The sequence below is a fragment of the Alexandromys fortis genome, unplaced genomic scaffold (assembly GCF_014885135.2).
Source record: "Alexandromys fortis isolate MF-2015 unplaced genomic scaffold, M_Fortis_MF-2015_v1.1 scaffold_71, whole genome shotgun sequence".
Classification (NCBI taxonomy): Eukaryota; Metazoa; Chordata; class Mammalia; order Rodentia; family Cricetidae; genus Alexandromys; species Alexandromys fortis.
In genome coordinates, this window is record NW_026067954.1 from 4,462,360 (window position 1) to 4,482,840 (window position 20,481).

The 20,481-nt window shown below is 45.2% G+C and overlaps 1 protein-coding gene across 1 annotated transcript in view; it reads right to left on the bottom strand.

Moving 5' to 3' along the window:
- Positions 1-393: 393 nt before the first annotated feature.
- The window catches only part of Katnal2 (katanin catalytic subunit A1 like 2), a 56,783-nt gene continuing 36,695 nt past the window's right edge, over positions 394-20,481 (bottom strand). The window contains exons 12-16 of the mRNA XM_050151570.1: positions 18,201-18,292; positions 13,067-13,177; positions 3,975-4,137; positions 2,679-2,781; positions 394-1,965 (exon numbers count right to left, since the gene is read on the bottom strand). Of these exons, the coding sequence (XP_050007527.1) occupies positions 1,826-1,965; positions 2,679-2,781; positions 3,975-4,137; positions 13,067-13,177; positions 18,201-18,292 (609 nt within the window). The 3' untranslated portion in view covers positions 394-1,825. The remainder of the gene's footprint in view (positions 1,966-2,678; positions 2,782-3,974; positions 4,138-13,066; positions 13,178-18,200; positions 18,293-20,481) is intronic.

Consider the following 20,481-nt stretch of genomic DNA (forward strand, 5'->3'; position numbering starts at 1 on the left):
GCACCCCAAGGTGCGCTTACCAGGAAGATTCTAGCCTCTGTCCATCCTGGGAGAGTTGAGCATGGCGTCTCTGCTCCAGCAGAGCTGTCGGGTCTCTCCGGGAGCAGAGCAGAGTCTGACCTCACTTCCTCTTCCACCCAGAATTCTATTCTGTTTTCTCCTCCCATCTATGTTCCAGCCATGAGGCCAAGCAGCTGGTTTATTATAACTTAACCAATGAAATCAACAGATTGATATATGACACTCCCACATCACTCATACAATTTCATATATATGTATATGCATATATATATGTATATAATGTGCGTATAATCTTTTTCAAGTGTACCTATGTTCTAGAGACTAGAGGACAACCTCAGGTGTCACCTCAGAAACATCACTCACCCCCTTTGAGGCAGGATCCCATTGACCTGGAGCTCACCAAATAGGCTAGCCTGCCTGGCCAGTGAGCCAGGGTTTCCTCCCTCTCATGCTAATTTGAAGCTTGTACCCTAGACCTGGCATTTTTATGTGAATGCTAGGGTCAAACTCAGGTCCTCATATTTGTAAGGCAAGGCAGCTGAGCTATCTTCCCAACCCTTTGACCCACTAAAAATAACTATAGGCCCTTCTATATAGTTGAGAGAACATCTCAGAAGAGCTGGGTGACAGGGAGATGGGCTGCACACCACTCTGCTAAGAATGTCTTGGTTTTACAATCATCAGTTCATCAGCTGCAGTCACCTGTACAGGGCTGCCAAGACTGGGCCTATTGCTGGGTGGTCGCACACACCTTTAATCCCAGCACTTGGGAGGCAGAGGCAGGTAGATCTCTGTGAGTTTGAGGCCAGCCTGGTCTACAGAGTGAGTTCCAGAACATCCAGGGCTCTGTTACACAGAGAAACCCCGTTTCAGGGTTGGGGTGGGGGAGAGACTGGGACTATCAATCAGTCATGGATTGGGGAGGGGCTTATGAGTCTGCCCTTCCCTGGGTAGCTACTGTTTATTGATGAATGCTATGGGGGTATCATTATACTCAGTCATATGCCCACGGATGAGCCAGCCCAGCAGCTCCAGTGGATAGTTCCGTACTCAGAAGCCCTGAGTAGCCAGGGCAGGAGAATAGAGATTTCCCTTTATTCCCTGGGAAAACAAGTTAAGGGCTTGGTGGCAGGCCAGTGGTCATGGTGGTCAGCTAGGGCAGAGGGACTGAAAAGAGTGAGTTGGGCATCTATGGTGGTCTCCTTCCCCTAGAGCAGAGGGAGTGGGAAACAAGAGTCACATGAGGTGTTCAGCTATTTAGAAAAGCATACTGCTGGATGTGTTTGGGAAGCACTTTAACCCTGATCCTCGGGAGGCAGAGGCAGGGAGATCTCTGTGAGTTCAAAGCCAGCCTGATCTACAAAGTGAGTTCCAAGCCAGTCAGCACTACACAATGAGACCCTGTGGTGGAGGAAAGGAAGGGAGAGAGAGGGAAGGAGGGAGGGAGGGGATACTGATGGTACCTCACAGGCTTGAGAATGTGTTAACAAGAAAGAAATTAAGAACAGAGACTAAGAAAATACTTTTCTTCAAAATGAAGACTTCAGTTTGCAAATAAGGAATACCTCAAGAAACTTCTTCAAACTTTTATAGTGGAATTGTAAGAAACCCTCCATTGCCTGACCCACACACTCGTGACCAAAGCCTTCACTTTGCTGACATCCATGACACAAGATCTTGTCTCCAAAATAACACATTTGTCCAGATTCATCCAGCGTTCAAGAAAAATCTCCTCCCTTCCAGCCCAGTCACGCGGTGGAGGCTCTCACTGCCTCTGGCCAGGTCAGGCTGAGTGCAGTTTTATTTACACAGACTCAAACTCCTTTTGCCAAGCCAAGTATCTCTCAGTCAGATTCTTCGCTGAAGGCTTGGTGTGAGCCAACACATCCAAAAAGTCCTCCGTGGTCACGGTATCCAGCTGGATCACAGGGAAATCGCTGCTCTCTAGACAAAAAGGCAACAGTCAAGGCGCGGTGCGGCACCTCACAGTAACAAGGGTTCTTGCCAGGCTACTGGGCCAGGTCTGGAGACTGCACAATATCCCGTTCTTGACAGCTAATGCAGCTCAAACTCACATCTAAGGGCTGTGAGGGACCTTTCTAAAGTGCAACAGAGGCTTTCAGCTCTGACACCCCAGCTACCCCACCACCCTGCCTCCAAAAGGGACTTAAATATAGTTATCAAATTACTGTTTACTATTTACACAGTATCTCAGATACTTCTGACCTCATGTCAGCATGGGCCAGGAAGGAAAAAAAAAACCAGCAGCGGGAATCTTGCAGCAGAGGATGCAGCTGAGTACGTGGGGGTGATGATTTCACCAGAGAGCATACAAATGTTAAAAGCCACAGAGCCTGGAAAACCAGGCTCCAGGCTCCACCTGCTGGTCAGAGTGGGTGGGACTCCTGCACACAAAGCAAGCACTCTGCCACTAACTGAGTGCATTTTAGAATTTGGATTTTGAGATGGGGTCTTGTTAAATTGCTCAGGCTAGCCTTGAGCTCACTATGTAACCCAAGCTGCCCTTAAACTTGATCCTGCCTCAGGTCCCAAGTGGCTGGGAGTACAAGCATGCACCACCACACCCCTCCAAGAGTGGGAATACATGGGCACAAATTTCTCTACCATGCTGCCATCGCTGTGGGTCCCAGCCATACCTGACTGGTGACTTTCGAGCACACTGAAGATCTTTCTCACGGGCCGCATGGCTGCCTCCCTGCAGACCAGCTTAATGTCGGAGCCTGAGTAGCCCTCCGTCTCCTGAAAGAGCCACAAAGCCAGGGTCAGTCAGCAGGCAGAAGGCTGGCGTCCGACTCGCTCTTGTAGGAAGATCCAGTAGCAGGGCACTGGCTTACAATTTTGTCATCCCTGTTCACTATGTAAGCAATGGATGGAGAGGAGATGCTAACACGCTCAGCAAACTGGCCATCTGGGCGATAGCTTCCTCATACTTTCAAAGACGTTGTGAGATGCCAGTTGGAATACTGGATCACCCAGTGTTGCCTAGTGGGGCCCTTACCCCAAGTCCACATTGGCTAAAATGGACATTTTGTTCTTGTGTTGAACAAGGCCATTCTTGTTTTGAGGGACTTTAGAAAGCATTAGGCTAAGAGTCTACCCAAAGCAGAGATCCTGGGAATCGATGCCCGTGGTAGCTGTTCTTGGCTGTAAACTTGACTACATCTGGGCTTAACTAAAACTGAAGCAGCTGCGTGTATCTGTGAGGGATATTTTCTTAATTAAATCATTTGAAGTGGGAAGAGCCACCTTTAAAATTCAGCTCTTTCGAGGTGATGCCCTCAGTCAGCATCACGCCTTCTGCTGGCAGCGTATTCAAGGCCATGAGGGAGGAAGCTGGCTCTCTGTCAGCTCATCCTCACTAGCAAATCCATTCTTTCACTGGATGAGAGAACCATCAACTACCTCTTGGGAATTCTGGAGTATTCTGAAGACATCCAGCCCCATGGTCTGAATTTGTGGGCCTTACTTTGATAGACAGACATTGTTGAAGTAGCTAGATCATAGGATGTAAGCCATTCTAATGAATCCCCTTCATATGTGTATAGACACGCACATATATATCGAATATACATATACTCATTTTATAAGTTCTGTTCCTCCCGAGAACCCTGATTTATACAATACCCAGAGAGCATTAACAAGATACTTACCTTGAGTTTCCTTTGCAAAGGATTCATTTCATTGATCACAATAACCCACTGTGAGTCATAGAAATGGAGTAACTGGGTTCCGAGAGTACGTGAGGTCCCTAGGGTCTCACAGCTGATATGCTGCAGGGCCAGGATTTGACCGTAGGCTCTCTGAATCTGGACCCCATGCCACTCCCCACAGCTCCTACTTTCTGTAGCCCAGTCTCCTGCAGCCCATTCTTTCATGAGGAGGGCTCCTCTGCCCTCCTGGGCAGCTCGGAGGCTCCCTCTAAGGCTGCCCACCTGACTCAGCACGCTGTACTCCAGCTCTGTGCGCAGCTCTAGGGCATGGCTCTTGCTCACGGGGGGCAGCCAGTGGCAGATCATGGCCTGTCTGGCCTCTTGGCTGGGGAGATCAACCAGAATCCTCTTCTCCAGGCGCCGTAACATGGCACAGTCCAGCTCCCTGTATCACAAGAGGACAGGAAATGGATGGAGCAGCAAACAGTGCTTCTCACAGACAGAAGATACATTTCTCCACACTTGTTTGTGTGTGTGTTTGTTTGTTTGTTTGTTTGGGGGGTATGACTTGGAAAACTGAGGCTGGCGCGGTTCTCTACCCACTGACTCCCAAGCTGCCTCATGGTAAGAATTCAGAAGACCAAGAACAAAACAGAGTGGCAAAAGTTTCCAGAGAGAAAAGACAAGTGACATACAATGGATTAGACATAACACTTCTCAAGCCGCACACGGCAGTGCGTAGCTGTGATTCCAGAATGTGGGAAGCTGAAGGGAGACAATCAAGTGATCAAGATTAGCCTGGGCTACACAGCAAGTTCTGGGCCAGCTTAGGCAGCAGAACAAGATCAGGTCTAATTAAAAACACCAACAACAAACTTTATCCATAGCAATGTGAGATGTTAAAAGAGACCAAGGCCTTTAAAATTCCGAGGAAACAATATTTCTAATAAAAAAAAATCTATATCTTGATCAAGCACTCTAGGTAATTTCAACAAGTGAAGTCTAAATGACAAAACAAAGCAAAGCTGGGCAGGATCCAAGCACCAGAGGACCTGACACAGAAGGTAAGGGAACCACCAGGGTGGCAAGGTTAGAGCTCAGGGTTCCCTCTGCATACGAGGTGCACAGGACAAGCAATCCAGTTTGGACCTGGCACGAAGGTTCTAGAAGACATACATGCAAGGAGAAGAATTTGACAGAATGGTACATCTGAGAGTATCAAGCAAGTATTGGTTTGGACGGTACCTAATTCATGTCCACAGCTCATCCTGAGCGGCTCCTTTAGAGGAAAATCAAGACAACAGGATCACATGGTGGGGGTGGGAAAGCAATTATTCAATATAGATGTCTATATTGATCAACTAATGCCCTAAAGTGAGAGATTTACCTCAAAACTGCTTGTGGGTACAAAATAAGTGCAACTCTCCGACAGCCAGGCCTGATGGATGCACTCTTAGCGACATCAATAATCATAGAATCATATGAGGGAGGAAGCAAAGGACAAATGGAATGTGCCCAGAAATCATTCTTTATGCCAATACATTTATATAAAAATGTAACTTGTGGCCACCAGAAAAGGCTCCGCCTGGCCCTTGCACTTAGATTTTACACTAGTTATTTGTGTTCTCGTGACTCCCTCCTCCTGGTTAGTCAGTACTTCTAGCTCATCAGTGGTCAGATCAACCAGTAAGCATGAGGTGCATAGGACCCTGCCTGCTGTAAACACAAAACGCCATATACTGCTGGCCACACTGAGAGCTACCAAGGGCCGCAATGCCTTAGATCAGACCTTCAGGCATTCTCCTCAGGCCTTGACCTTTGTCCTTGCTGTACTGCATGGCCCTGGAACTGAGATCATTCCGAAATTTACAGCATGAGGGAACCAAGCACAATTCAAATTTGTTTCTTCAACAGTTACAGTATTTCAAGTTCAAGTTGTCTGGGTACAGTAACAGAAGAGTGAACGTCCACTCAGCAGGCAAATCTTTGCCGTCCATCCATAACCACCATGAAGTAGACGGTCATGACAGGCCTGGGAGAGCAGGCTGAGGAGCCAGCATCGACAGCTCTCGGGCAGCGAGAGCTTCAAGCTCTGTCTTCTGCAGTAATTCCCACATGGAAGGCCACCTGCTTACACGTGTCCCCAGACAGATCCATTTTCCATTCTAGTTCTGACGTGCGTGCGTATGTGCGTGTGCGTGAGTGAGTGCATGTGTGTGTGTGTGTTTACTGGGTACACTACAAGGGAGGAAGGCAGTAACTGGGGTGCCGCTGGCATCTTCATATTATTTTCTTTATAGGAACTTCCCACTTTGTCACAAGGGAAGTCACTGCCTCAAATTCAGAGCAAGTTCTCTGTATGCAGCAAAGGCTTTTGATTTGCTTTAATGTCTACCATAAAAGTTACTAAATACACCAGGCTTGGTGGTGCACACCTGCCTGTAATTTCAACACCTGTGAGGTGAAGGAGGAGGAGCACGAGTGGGAGAGAGCCTGATCCACAGAGCAAGTTCAAAGGCAGCCTGAACTCATAGCAAGACCGCTCTTCTGTCTGCACAGCTCACATGGTCCCGGCAGCCTCTCCAGCTCATGGCTATATGTATACAAGTGAGAGACTGTCCCATCTAGCTTCCAGAGGTCAAATGTCACAGACAGTATGTCTTGGATTCCTGCTTCCTCCATCATGCAGATTACTGAGAAGTTCCCAAGAAATCCCACTCAGGTGGGTGGGTGAATGCCAACTTTCTTAAACTCCCTGAGCTATTTATAGAGGGCATGTGCTTTGTTGAATATTAGAACATTATGGCCATCATTGGTTTAGGTTAATAGGGAGAAGCTGGACCAGCTTGGGCAATGGGAACAAAGCACTGTATTTCCTTTTTTGTTGTTTTTTGTTTTGTTTTGTTTTGTTTGAGACAGGGTTTCTCTGTGTAATAGTCCTAGCAGTCCTGGAACTAGCTCTTACAGACCAGTCTGTCCTCGAACTCACAGAGATCTGCCTGCCTCTGCCTCCTGAGTGCTGGGATTAAAGGCGTGCGCCACCATCGCCAGGCGAGCATTGTACTATCATTCTCAGGGAAGATCATGGTAATTGTAAGTTTCAGGACGAATCCTTCGGGTTCCCACAGCAGTGCTTCTGAGGAGAACCGGAAAGATGCACATCCGGGCTTCTCCTAACCGAGAGGCCAGAGAATGAAGCAAGGGAGCCGCAGCAGCGCAGTCTTTGCTGTACGCATGCGTGAGCTAGAAGTTTCACTTCATAGGGGTAAAAATCACCTCACGTTTCCCATTGGTTACCTTCACCCCAAAACACAATACCAGTAACTGAGGGGGAAGATCTGATGGCTCTGACCACAGATGAACTAGATCAGAAATCTTGTCTTAAGTAGATATAAAAAGTACTTTTTGAATGCACAGTGGAACCCTCCTGGAGGCAGAAGCAAAATTCCCAAATGCTAAAATTAAAGAGGCTCAAAGTCAAGACTGGATAGATAAATTTGAAATTATAGGGAACTTGGGCTATTTGCCTCTTGGTTGCAAAAGGATTAGGTTGTAAAGGCTTCATGTGGGGCAACCAAGAAAGCCTGGGTTCCTCAGAGGTAGAGCCAAGGCTCACAACATAAAGCAAATGCCCTATATGGTTGAAGGGCACATGCCCATCAGCTAAATGCATCTCTGCCTTGCACTCCGCGGAGAGAAAGTCTTCATGGATAGTTCAAAACTATTGGCCTCATTGTCATCGTCCCAGACATCTTAAACTGAGAAGAAAAATTAAGTCAGAAGCTGAATGGTGGTGGCACAGGCCTTTAATCCCAGCACTCAGGAGACAGAGGCAGCCGGATCTCTGTGAGCTTGAGGCCAACCTGGTCTATAAGAGCTAGTTTCAGGACAGGCTCCAAAGCTATAGAGAAACCCTGTCTCGAAAAACAAACGAAAACGAAAAGGAAAAGAAAGAAAGAAAGAAAGAAAGAAAGAAAGAAAGAAAGAAAGAAAGATAGATAGATAGATAGATAGATAGATAGATAGATAGATAGATTAAGGCAGAGTGGCTCAAAACTCCAGTCAAATTTTCTCTATAGGGTTCCAATGCATGACTCCCATAGATAGATAGCATCTATGTCATTAATAAAATTACAAAATAACCATTAATAAATTACCATTAATGAATAAACCACTAATAAAATTACATGTAACAGAAAACATGTAAATCTGTAACACTTGTGTATGCCCTGTACTGTGTGTGCTATACTTTGACACAGTTAGCACCTGAATCAGCTTCCTGACACCAGCAAGCAGCAAGGGAGACAGTAGAGTCCGCATACCACTCACAGCACCCCCACACCTTGTTTGTACAAGCTACCATAGAGTTAAGTAGACATCTCTAGGTGGAATTTGCCATAATAGCCCTTGTTCAGCATTCATTCCCTCTGGACCGCTAGGCCTGAGCCTGTGAATACGCAACAATCAAGGCAGGTCAAATTAGCCCTAATTATGCTAAGTTTCTTAGCATCGCTATTACATTAAGTGGTAATATTAAATGTACAACATTTTTTATGCCTATCTTTGCTCACTTACACATCGGACGACACAGAGAATTGGTTCCTTGCTGCTTCCTTCTGGCCCTCTCTCATGCTCTAGACCAGCCAAAGCAGGTGAGCAAAAGCTGTAAGCCAGCTCACTGCTGAGACAGCAATAAAGAATTGCCGAGGGGGCTGGAGAGATGGCTCAGCGGTTAAGAGCATTGCCTGCTCTTCCAAAGGTCTTGAGTTCAATTCCCAGCAACCACATGGTGGCCCACAACCATCTGTAATGAGGTCTGGTACCCTCTTCTGGCTAACTGTATAAATAATAAATAAATAAATATTAAAAATAAAAATAAAAATAAAAGAATTGCCGATGCCAGAATTATGCTATTGGTGAAAGCCGCCCCAACTGTGAGGAATTTGATGTTCAGGACCGAGTCTTCACGTGGTTGTTCTGAATAGGTTTTTCCCAGGCTAGACTGCTTGGTTGAAATGAGATCCTGAAGCCAAGGAAAATCTTATTCATCAAGAATATTCCCTCTTCCTAGAAATTTTCCTTATTAAAGGGATTGGCAGTATGCCACAAAGGAGTTAAAATACAAAGCCCTTTCATCCAGTAATTCCACTCCAGATATCTTTCATAACAATCAGAACTGTACCCAAAGGTGCTGTTTTGTGCATGTGTGCACTGGTTTATGTGTGTACATTCATGTGTGCTGGGGGTGCATGTAATGTGTGGAGGCAAGAGGACAATTATGGGGTGTCATTCTTCAGGCGCAACCCCCGCCCCATTTTGAGGGAGTCTCTCATTGACCTGGAGCTCATTAAGTAGTCTTGGTTGGCTGGAAAGTAAGCCCCAGGGATCCACCTGTCTCCACCTCCCGGCTGGGATTATGAGTGCTCTCCTGACTGAGCTCTCTCCCTGCTCCCTCCTGCTCACAAAGGCTTCTGTGCAAGGAAGCTCATTTCCCTGCCACTTATGAATAAAGTTTGGGAACGTCATACATGTTGGACAGAAAGGAATGATTAAATGATGGTATAGCCCACGTGTGGGAATTCTGGGCAGCTATTACGAAATCCAATTTTCAAGGATTATTTAATGACAATGGAAATGTTCTCACTATAATGTTAAGTAATGAAACCAAGACACTGGTGGGACCGCACGATGGCACAACCTCTATGGAGGGAAATTTGGCAGCTGCACCATAATTCCATGCGCATTACCCTTTGACCTGGTGGTTTTCCTTCCAGGAACCTATCCCAAAGCTACACTGGTTGGAACAAAAAGTGGCCTATCCATGCCCACTCCTTACTGCCTTACTGTCTGCAATAGCAGGAGAGGAACAACCCTGCTGCCATGCTGATGACAGGTTAGATAAACTTTCAGAGATTCACAATGGAGGACTATGTAGCTATAAAGGGAGTAAGGGAGAATTTGTGGCCTTATTTGGAAAGATCTCCAGGAAATTCTGGTATTTTGTTAAGAAAAAAAAACTCATACAGAACAATTTCTATGGTGTGCAGTCTTTTGTGTAAGAGATAAATGCAAGATTGTGAGACTGCTCCTGTAAAATATGGAGTGCCAGTCACAGGGTTGGACTGTCCAGCCGTTATCAGTTGGAAGCCACTCTGGTAAACACATCCCTTTGGTTTCTTTTCCTGTTTGTTTTCGAGAGAGGGTCTCACTATGGAACCCTGGCTGTCCTGGGACTCAGGATGCAGAGCAGGCTGACTGGAGTTCACGAAGATCCCCCTGCTTCTGCTTCAGGAGGGATTATAGGTGTGTCCAACTGGGCCCAGGACAAATCCTGTTTTGTGATACACAGACATTTTATTGGTTCTTTTCCTCTAGAGAACTCTGCTACACCCTATAATAACAGATATGCTTTTTTTTTTCAGAACATAGGCATACAAAGACCTGGCTTTCATCTCTTCTACATGATACAAATAGTAATAACAATAATAATAATACAATGAAAACATAACAGCACAATGGTATGGCATGACCACTTAGAAGCCCTGGCCATGAGCTGTGCAGCATGTGCTCAAGAAAGTGTTTTTCAGAACTCACAGAACTCACCAGAGGCAACACAGCATTCCTGCAATCACAGCAGCCAGGAGGCAGAGGCAGGAAGACCTGGAAATCAAGGTCAGCCTGGGCTGTAAAATAAGATCATACCAAAACAAAAGCCAGAAAGGCAATCACTCACAAAACACAGTTTGGAGAAGTGGGGGAGGGGGCTTGCTCATTGCTAGTGGTGACACCTGTTTGTCAACATTTTGGGGTAACCAAGCAGCCCCATGGGGTGAGGGACAGCTCCCTTACAGAGAGTGATTCTGGCTGTCGACCAGAAGCAATGATAAAACCGTCACCTCCAGCAATGGGTCAAAGCCAACAGAAGACAGAGCTGGTATTGCAGGGGAGGAAGAGCAAGAGTGCACCAGGGTTTCTCCAAAGCGTTGTTCTTCCTGAGCAGAACATGAAAGTTTTATCCAGGCCACCCATACATGCAAGGAGGAAAGCATACTTAGGGGAAGGCACATTTCTGAGTATACTCGCTAAGGTCCACATTTCTGAGCATGCTCAGTTTAAGGTTATAGGTCAGAGAGTTTTAATCAAAATACAAAGAATAGCTTTGAAGGTTCATTAATACCATTTTAACATATTTTTATGTGTATGAGTGTTTTGGCTACATGTATGTTTATGAACCACATGTGTGTCTGGTATGGGAGAAAGTCAGAAGAGGATGCTGGATCCCCGAGGACCAGAGCACAGATGGTTGTGAGCCACCACATGGGTGCTGGGAATAGAACCTGGGTCCTCTGTAAGAGCAGCAAATACTCAACCACGAAGGCAACCCTGATGGGGGATGCTAAACTCAGAGAGATGTTCCACAGAGGAACCAGAGCAATACGCCTGAACCCACAGATCAATCATGGCATTGCCAAAAGCGAGAAAACAAGACAATGCTCACCTCGGGATGCAATGCAGAGTGATGCTGTCGATACTGAGGTAACATTTGAAGAAAACTGAACCGAATCAGCCCCATTTTTAGCCTAGAGTACTTAGAGCAGGGAGAAGCACGAAGACAACAGCTGACCCCAGCCAATCAATCGCACAGAACACTGCAGAGGCTACTGAGTTCACGTGAAGGGGAGAGCTCTCCATATTTCTGGAGAATGTGTGTGTAAGTCTCTCGAGGCACAGACCTGACACACTTGTATTAGGAGCCATGCAGCCTCACACCCTCCCTAGAAATCACCCAGAGCCGCCAGAACAAAGGCACAAAAGCAAAAACAGTTTGGATCCATTTGAAAGTAGCAATCCTTGGAAAGTAGGGGACAAGGACACAAAACAACAGAAAAAATAATAATAATTGCCTGGCCAACGCCCAGTTACTGGGTTGCTGTGTCTGGCTGTGGCAAGGCAGAGGGTACAACCCAGAGCCTTGAAGCATTTATGTGAAACTGGCCTGTTTAGGAATCTGTCCTGTTATCTCTCTTGATTTCTTAGAAGGTTAAGTAACAACTGTCCCATTTTGGCTGAAAGGAATTTTAACCTGGGTAACTTTAACATCGTGACTTTAGCCATTGCAACCGCATGTGGAAGCTTCGCACCAACCAATGACTTCCAAAGATTCAAATACTGAGATCTCAATTCTCTATTGGGGTCCACTTTTAGTGTTGTGCATAAACAGATCTTCAGATGTTAAATGCTAGTCATCTGAGCACAAGAGAACACGTATTACAGATGTGCAGGGAGGTGGGCCAGGTTCAGACTGCAAACGTATCTAAAGGAACAGCTTACACACGGCTTGCCTAAAATTGGTCTCCGTCCCTTCTTGTTTGGGACCCAGAGGATTAGCATGATTGAAGGAGCTTTCTGTTTGTCCCTAAATATGAAAAAGGAGATGGGTGGGGTGAGAGAGCCCCCCTCTGCTTGCTGCTGTGTGGGGTGGGGTGAGAGAGCCCTGTTCACTGCTGTTGGTCACAGGCTGATTTGCCTTTCATGACCTTGGTCACCCTCTAAGAATATTTTCTTGTGCATCTCCTTCCCTATCCAGGACATAAAAAATAATAATATGAAAATGTTCTGAGAACTGTAAGAGCATTATAACATTTTTAAAATATATTCTCTGAGTAGATATTGTTTTCCCCTAATCAACATCTCTTATTTCCCAATTCTTCTAGAATTGTTCTTAAACCACTCTGGGATACAGTTTGAATAGGAAACTCTGAGAGTAGATTATATTTTCAATTAGAGATTATTTAGTTTTCTATTTACTATATGGCATTAGAGATAGAATTTTCCTCCTAACTTAAAAAACTTTAATTTTAATACCAATAAAAATCAAACCATTATTTCTGAAATGTTCTTTGAGAACTAGCGATATTAAGCATTTATAGGGCTATGCAAAACCTCTGCCTGATTCAAAAAAACCTATAGTCCCTCCTATATCCTAATTTCTGCTACTTTAATAATGATATAAAAAACTGACAAAGGCTACTTCAGGGAGAAAGGGCTTGTCTAGCTCACAACTCCAGGCTATCATCTGTCACTGCAGGGCAGTCGGGAGGCAGGAGCCATGGCCGGTAGCAGAGGGGGATGAATGCATGCCATGCCTCTTGATGAGCTCGACTCTACTCCTAATCAGCTTAGGGCCCAGACCCTGGGACCAGTGCTGCCCACTTTCACACTGGTCTTTATAGCCACGGAGACCGACTCCTTGTCACCCACATCGTGTGTGGCTTCAGTGCCTCCTCCTCTAGCTCTCACTGAAATTTTTATCAGTGTTCAGTAGATCATGAAAATGTGTGCGATGTGTGTGACGTGTTCTCTTGATGCCTTACCACGGCAGGTTAGATGCTGCTAAGACAAACACGAGATCCTCCGAGCGGGCCAACCCGTCCATCTGCACCAGGAGCTCCGTCTTCATTCGGAGGCTCCCTTCGTGTTCTCCCCTGCAGAGACAAGGAGATAGGAGGACCTCACTGGCAGAGCCTTTGCCCTCCTGACGTGAGTGGCACTCACAGCAATGCCCTGTGGCTGAAAAACAGGCTCCATTCTGATAGCAAATAAATGGGCATTTCAGGTGCTTTATTTTCACATAAAAAAGTAATAAAAAGGCAAATAATACATACAATGATGATATTTAGGAGAAAAGTGAAGGTTGACATAGAACTAAAAGAAAATAATAGAAGGATGGTGAAATTAAACATAACCCAGCTGTGTCTACCTGCTCCGTTATTTAACCCTTTAAAATGCCATAATTGCCAGGTGTGGCATGGCCTGAAACTGGTAAGGCTGAGGCAGGAAAACTGCTGTGAGTTTGCATCTAGCCCAGGTTCCATAGCTTCGGCCAGCTTGGGCTTAAACAATCAAGTTTAATGACTTGAATTGAAATGACATAGTAGAATAACCCATTTATAGAGCAGGCATCACATAATGTCCATGCTTCTTATTCCTGTGTATGTGTGCATTTGTGTTTATAAAATCCCTGCACTGAGTTGGCTTCATCCTCTCCTAATGAAATGTATAATAATGACAGAGATTAGCGTCTGGTCTCTGTGCAGATTTGCCCTCTCTGCCTCCATGGCGATCATCCGGGTCCCTTCCTCCAGAAGGAGCAAGGCACCAAGATCAAACCAACCCGCATTAGGTTCACACCCAGAGCGTGCTTGACAGATTCTGTTCATTCACACTGTTTTAATTAAAAGAGCAATGACTAAATGTCTTCCTTAGTGTGCACAACACTCCACCTCTCGTGCACATGTGTGGAAGCAACCCATCCTGAGTACAGACTGAGTATTCTTTATCCCAGTTGACTCAGATTTTTCTGAATTTTGGAATGTTTGCACATATATAAAGAGTCATACTGGGTGGGGGGGAACCAACTTTAAGCATGAAATTAACTTATATTTCATCTGTACCTTCTCACACAGCCTGAAGGTAATTTATATGATATTTTATACTTTCACATATTAAACAAACTTTCCTGGGTGGGATTTCCTACTTTAATTGTCTGCCAGCACTAACAAAGATTCAGAACAGGTCTGTTCAAGTGCTGGATTTTCACACTGGGGTGCTCCACCTGCATGTGACTTAGAATCTGTACCTCTCAAGGCCCAGACATTTTCTGAGAGAAAAGACTCCCACTCTACAATGACATGTTCACATAGCCTTTGCCCACAATTACGCATGATATGTGTGCATGTGCTAATGTTAATATAATTGTCCATACTTATGCACAACTAGCATGATATGGCCCAAAAAGACATTAAAAGCAGTTGCCCTAATTTTTTAGTCTGTTTTTGTTTTTTCAGATAGGGTCTCACTATATAGCCTTGGCTAGCCTGGAACCCACTACCAGGCTGACCTCCAATCCACAAAGATTTGCCTGCCTCTGCCTCTGCTCCTTGAGAACTGGATTAAGGTGTGCGCTATCATGCTCAGCTTCGTTGTCCTTGTGTTTTAAACTGGGATCTTCAAGTCCCATATGGGGACCCTGAAACTCAAGGAGAACCTGGGTGAAGCACTTGCCACCAGGGATGGTAGGAAGAACCAAATTAGCCAAATCTAGGCCACCCCTGAGGCAGGCCAGAGAGGCCTGTCTTTGCAGGGGGAGACCAGTGAGAGCACACAGGGGCCTGTGGCTCGGGTGCAACTGGCTGTTCCTGTCAGGCTGATGGAGCAAGGCAGAGGGCTGCAGTGGGGTCTGACAAGGCACAGTAAGGTCAGGTCCATGTCCCATGTCAGTCAGACATAAAGTCCACCCATCCTGCCTGCAGCCTCGTTCTTCTGTTTTCCTCCTGGGAAAGTGGTTTCCACTGGGTAAAATTTCACAAATTGTTTTCTAATTTTACTTTTATATTTCCAACAAGCAAATTCTTTGCCTTTTATTAGCCTGGGCTTTGTCTCAATAACAGACTATTAAAGGTCACTAGTAAATAGAGCTACACAGAAATTTTCCAGACACCTGTTTTTTTATATTTCCAGATTGAGGTGCCAAATTTCATAAAAGTTTCAAAAAGTATCTCTGATCATAACAAATCAATCAGGTTGATAGAGTGCTTTCCTAGCAACCACAAAGCCGTGGGTTCAATCCCCAGCACGGGCACTCCCACATGTAATCCCACACTTGGGAGGCGGATGCAGGAGAATCAAAGTTCAGGATCATCCTAAACTATACAGCAAGTTCAACGCCAGTCTACGATACATGGGAACTCTAAGGATGTTTGGGAAAGCTATATGGGAACTTACTATTTTATGCTTCATATATATGTGTGATGCATTTAATTAATTATTCTTTATCAATAAAAATTGGGAGTCAGATATCAGTAAGATATCTGCTATCAGTAAGAGTAGGAGCCTGAATAAACAAAGAAGTAGAGGAGACGCCACCTGAGATCTCCTATCTCTTCTGTTCCTCCATCCTAAGGATCCTAAGCCCCGCCTTACTACTTCCTGTTTCCTATCAGTCCTCTACGGTTAAATGGTCAGTTAATGGCTAGCTCCCCTCTCTGACTCAAATAAAACTTTATTGTCAGGATGTGATCAAAATATACACAACATATGTGTCTATACACATGTATGTGTGTACATATATATGTGTACAAACACACACACAAATTCATACAAGAGTTTAATTGGAGTTGCCCCTCACAGGGAATTAAACTCATCTCAGAACCCATCTGTAGGTTGTCAAATAAAAAGCCCCAGACTTTCCTCTCCTCTATCATTGGTCAGGGGTGTCCTAGAGAACCCAAAACAAGGGCTACTGATACTGCTCTTAAGCGCCCATCAGAAGTTGATTGCAAGACCCTGTTGCTGAAGACAGCACACACATTGAGAAATCATGTTGGTATTGACCAGGAAGCTTCCTCCCTACTGGGTAACTCACCAGAGGGTGCTATGCAGGATGCTAGGGGAGGAGAGTCAACAGTCTTTTGTTGTTATTGTCTTTCCGAGACAGGGTCTTTGTACCTCTAGCTGATGTGGAATTGATTATATTGATCAGGCTGGCCTCTAACTCACAGAGATCCGCCTGCCTCCGCCTCCTGAGTGCTGGGATTAAAGGTGTGCACCACTATTCCTGGCTTGGGAGCCAACAGTCTTATCCAGCTCCAACCCCTGTAAATTGCAGTGATGATGGATATGGCAATAGTCACATGAATGTTATGAAGGTAACCAACTGCTTTCTGATTCACTGGAGAAAGTGCATGCCTGGTACTACAAATCCAGCCAATAACCCAAGGTTGGGGAGTTCATAGACCTCAGGGATCAACCTACTACTATGATTTCGCTAACTGGACATAGTATAAAATTGTACTCTAAATTCCTAACTCTCTGCCCATAGGTTAGTGGAGCTCTCATATTCTTTCAGAGAAGTTTCTTTGGGCGATAGACAGTGGTTAATGCAGAAACTCAGACGGGTCAAAGTGAAGAGAGTAGGTGGCTGTGGCGTGCTCGGCCACTAATGGGACAGATCTGTCACAGCCTTCCTCTCCTGAAGCTCTGGGACCATTTCAGAAGCTGGGGTAGGAAGGGGTCAGGGAGAACCAGAATCAACAGCATCTCCTGAGCATGACAGGACCGCTACACTCAAGACCTCAGTAGCTCTGAGTGCCTCACCAGACCTGTACCAGGGCCAGCACATCAGTGTTCTAGCATGGAGCCCGCATTCCTAACTGAGGAGCTATGGACCGTCCATGGCTTCTAGGGGAGGGAAAGTCAGTTTTCTTTAAGGGCGTGGCTCCTAGTAAGTGGACCATGCTCCAACGGATGACCCTACACCCAGAAGTATATAGTCAGCACAAGTCAGAGTCAATGAATTTTTAAATAAATAATTTTCAAAAAATAAAGACACGAGCCAGGCACTGGTGGCACACACCTTTAATCCCAGCACTCGGGAGGCAGAGGTAAGTGGATCTCTGAGCTTGAGGCTAATGGCCAATCTGGTCTACAAAGCAAGTTCCAGGACATCTAGGGCTACACAGAGAAACCCTGACACAGGAAAAAAAAAAAAAAAAAAAGGTGGTAAGGATCTGGGGAAATTAAAGAGAGTAACTGAGAGCAAATGTGTGCAAAATAAACTGTATAAAATTCTCAATTAATGAAATATTTTAAAATAAATTTTTAAAACTTAACAATGGGGACTGAGGTGATAGGTAAGTTGGTAAATGTCAACCCTGAGGACCTAAGCTTTGATTCCCAGCTTCCACATGAAAGGGCAGACACAGGGGCACATTCTCTCTCAAAATCACAAACAAACAAAAACAATGTAGAAAGAGACTTCTGACCTACATGCACGCGCACCGCACACACACACACACACACACACATTACAAGCACCAGCACAAACATGTACACACACACACGCAACATATGTCACACACACGCACAAAATCAAGCAGGCAAACAAGCAGCCCTATTTGCCCTTTTGAATGCATAACCAGAAAGCATTTGTAACCGAGAGGCGCTCCTTCCTTCTGGGGACATTTTCGGACACTTAATCTTTAGAAATAATGCATGTGACAGATGTCCAAGAATCACCGGTTCCTCTGCCTCCAGAGAATGTACGACAGAAGCGGCTGATCCTGCGGCTGCATGGGCCAGCCCCAGTCCCACAGGCAGCCCTCCAGCCCCAGTCCCCACAGGCAGCCCTCCGGCTCCAGAGGAGGTTATTTTGAGGCAGCCAGGCCATCGTGGCAGCCTGGGATCCTGCGGCTGGATGATCTTCAGGCCTGAAAGCCACTCTGTGGGGAAGAGGGGGATGGTGTTTCCTCCGGTTATAAAATCTATTTAAATCAGCTACTCAGTTAACAGGATCTAATTCAAAGACCTTTCCATGTGTCTGCAGAAAATTTGTGGGCTTATTGATAGGCTCATTCTGCTGGTAAACATCGATGGGCTTCCGACCATCACACACACTTACAAAGGGGAGAAACGATGGCCAAAAAAACCCAAACCCAAACCATCTGTTACCCAGGAGTCATGCCTCTCTGACTTATCACAGACTCCAGCTCGTCCAGGAAGATCGTGGAGGGGGCATGATAGCGGGCAAGTTCAAACAGCACCTGAGTGGGGAAAAGCAAGAGCAGGGTCAAATATGTATTCTTAAGTTAGTCTTCGTCATACATGTCAACTTTAGCCCTCAAATGTTCCCAGATTAAAAGTTTAGAACTGCTGTAATAATAAGCATTTGCTCTATACCAGTACTCTGGGACAACTTTATAACCATCACCGTTGTTTCTCCCGAGTTCCACCTTAGGGGGATGGATGGTCCAGTTATTTCCATTCATCAGTTGATAGAGAGTAGGTGGCAAGTTCAAGGTTCTGAATGATAAGTATGAAAGCTGGAGATAAAATTCAGTTCCCAAGCTCCTATTTGCCTTGTTAACCCTTGGGACATCTGCCAATAACATTCTCCATGTGGACATAAACATAAAATACATAAAATCATGTAGTAACTTTCCCCCCTTCATCTTTAGGAAAAATAGGATTATTCTCAGAAGGAAGAAAGTCAGGAAAAGGACACATATGGATAACAAACTGAAAATGTCCTTTTCTGCTCCCCACGTGATTCCACAGGGCCCCACTCCACCTCAACACTGCTTGCTAGGATCAGGTTCTTTGTACGTCTTTTCCCTTTTGTTTGTTATTGTTGCTGGGTTTTGATGTCTTGAAACAGCTTCAGCTAGACTGGAACTCACAGTATAGCTCAGACTGGCTGGTGAACTCAGGGGATCCTCCTGCCCTGCCTCTTGAATACAAGAGGAGCAGATTCCCAAAGGCAGTTCTCGACGGAATAAGATGTTCTGTTCCAGAGTAAAATATGACAGACTGAACAAGAACAAGAAAGCAGCCAGCAAAAGAACAGACATAAAAACAAAATAACTCGATAGGGAGATATAGTGGCGGTGAGCAGTATAAAGAGCTAAATCTTTTATTTTTTTTAAATCCTGCAGCCGATCTCTCGAGCGCCACGTTCAATTCTTCACTGGCTGACTGGAGAATGCAGCAGCGATGAACAGAAAAGCAGAGATTCTTCAGCTGCCATGGGGATTTATTCTCCATGTCACTGAGCATAAGGAAAGCATCTCAGGATAAACAAGAGGGGAATGCTCCCATGTGGCTTTCAGGAGCGGCAGGATTTCCCTCTGAGGAAATCTCTCACATCTCGAGACTCAGTGATGAGTCAGCATTTCCCTGTCACAGAATCCTGGTTCATAACCCCTGCTCCTTCTCAAAACTAAGAGAAGGACTGTGTGTGGCTGTTTCCTTTAATGGAAATATCCCCTCCTAGACAAAGGACGGAAGCTAAGGAGACTCAAGAAATAAAGGGAATATAAAAGGGAATTTACAGGCTCAGGAAGGAAAGGGAACTTACAGGCTCAGAAAGTAAAGGGAACTTATAAGGCTCAGGAAATAAAGGAAACTTACAAGGCTCAGAAAGTAAAGGGAACTTACAAGACTCAAGGAATAACAAAAATTTAAAAGGCTCAGGGAATAAAGGGAATTTACAGGCTAGGGTAGTAAAAGCAATTTACAAGGATTAGGGAGTCAAGGGAATTTACAAGGCTTGAAATACAAGACTTACAAGACTGATCTCCATGGTTGTAGAATCTTGAACAGCTGGTACAGAGAGGAGATTCTGTGATTGGTGGAACTCCCTGCACGTTGTCTAGGGAGCACCAAGTATGCATCCTCCATGAATCATCACCCAAGCTAGGTGGGCTTTTTGGTGATTCAGATGTCTTTACTTCTATGTCAGTCATCTGTGTCCCAAAACTCATTGGTTGACACTTGGGTAGAACTGTTTATTTGGTATTTAGCTGGGTGAATACACATTGGTTCATACACACACACACACACACACACACACACACACACTCACACAGCAAAAGTCATGAAACAAAAGGCAGTTCTGGGAAACGTATCGCTAACACCTCTCCCATACACTGGAGACCAGCCAATTAGGAACAAGTAACTTTTCTTCCTGTCACAGGAAGAGAAGCCCAATTATACCTGATTTTAAAAGCGATTACAAAACACCAATCGACTCAATGAAAAAGAGGATATTAGACCCCTATATCAGACCTACACACAGTTTTAAGGAGCTTACTCAGGTGTAGGAAACCAAGGGCCTCTTCAACATAAAGTTAGAAGAACTAACTGCGTTTAGGGCTTAGGTCTCCATATTGCTCAAATTACTGAGTTTCCATTCCCAGAGAATAAATAGAATCCTGGTAAGTGCTTCTAGAAG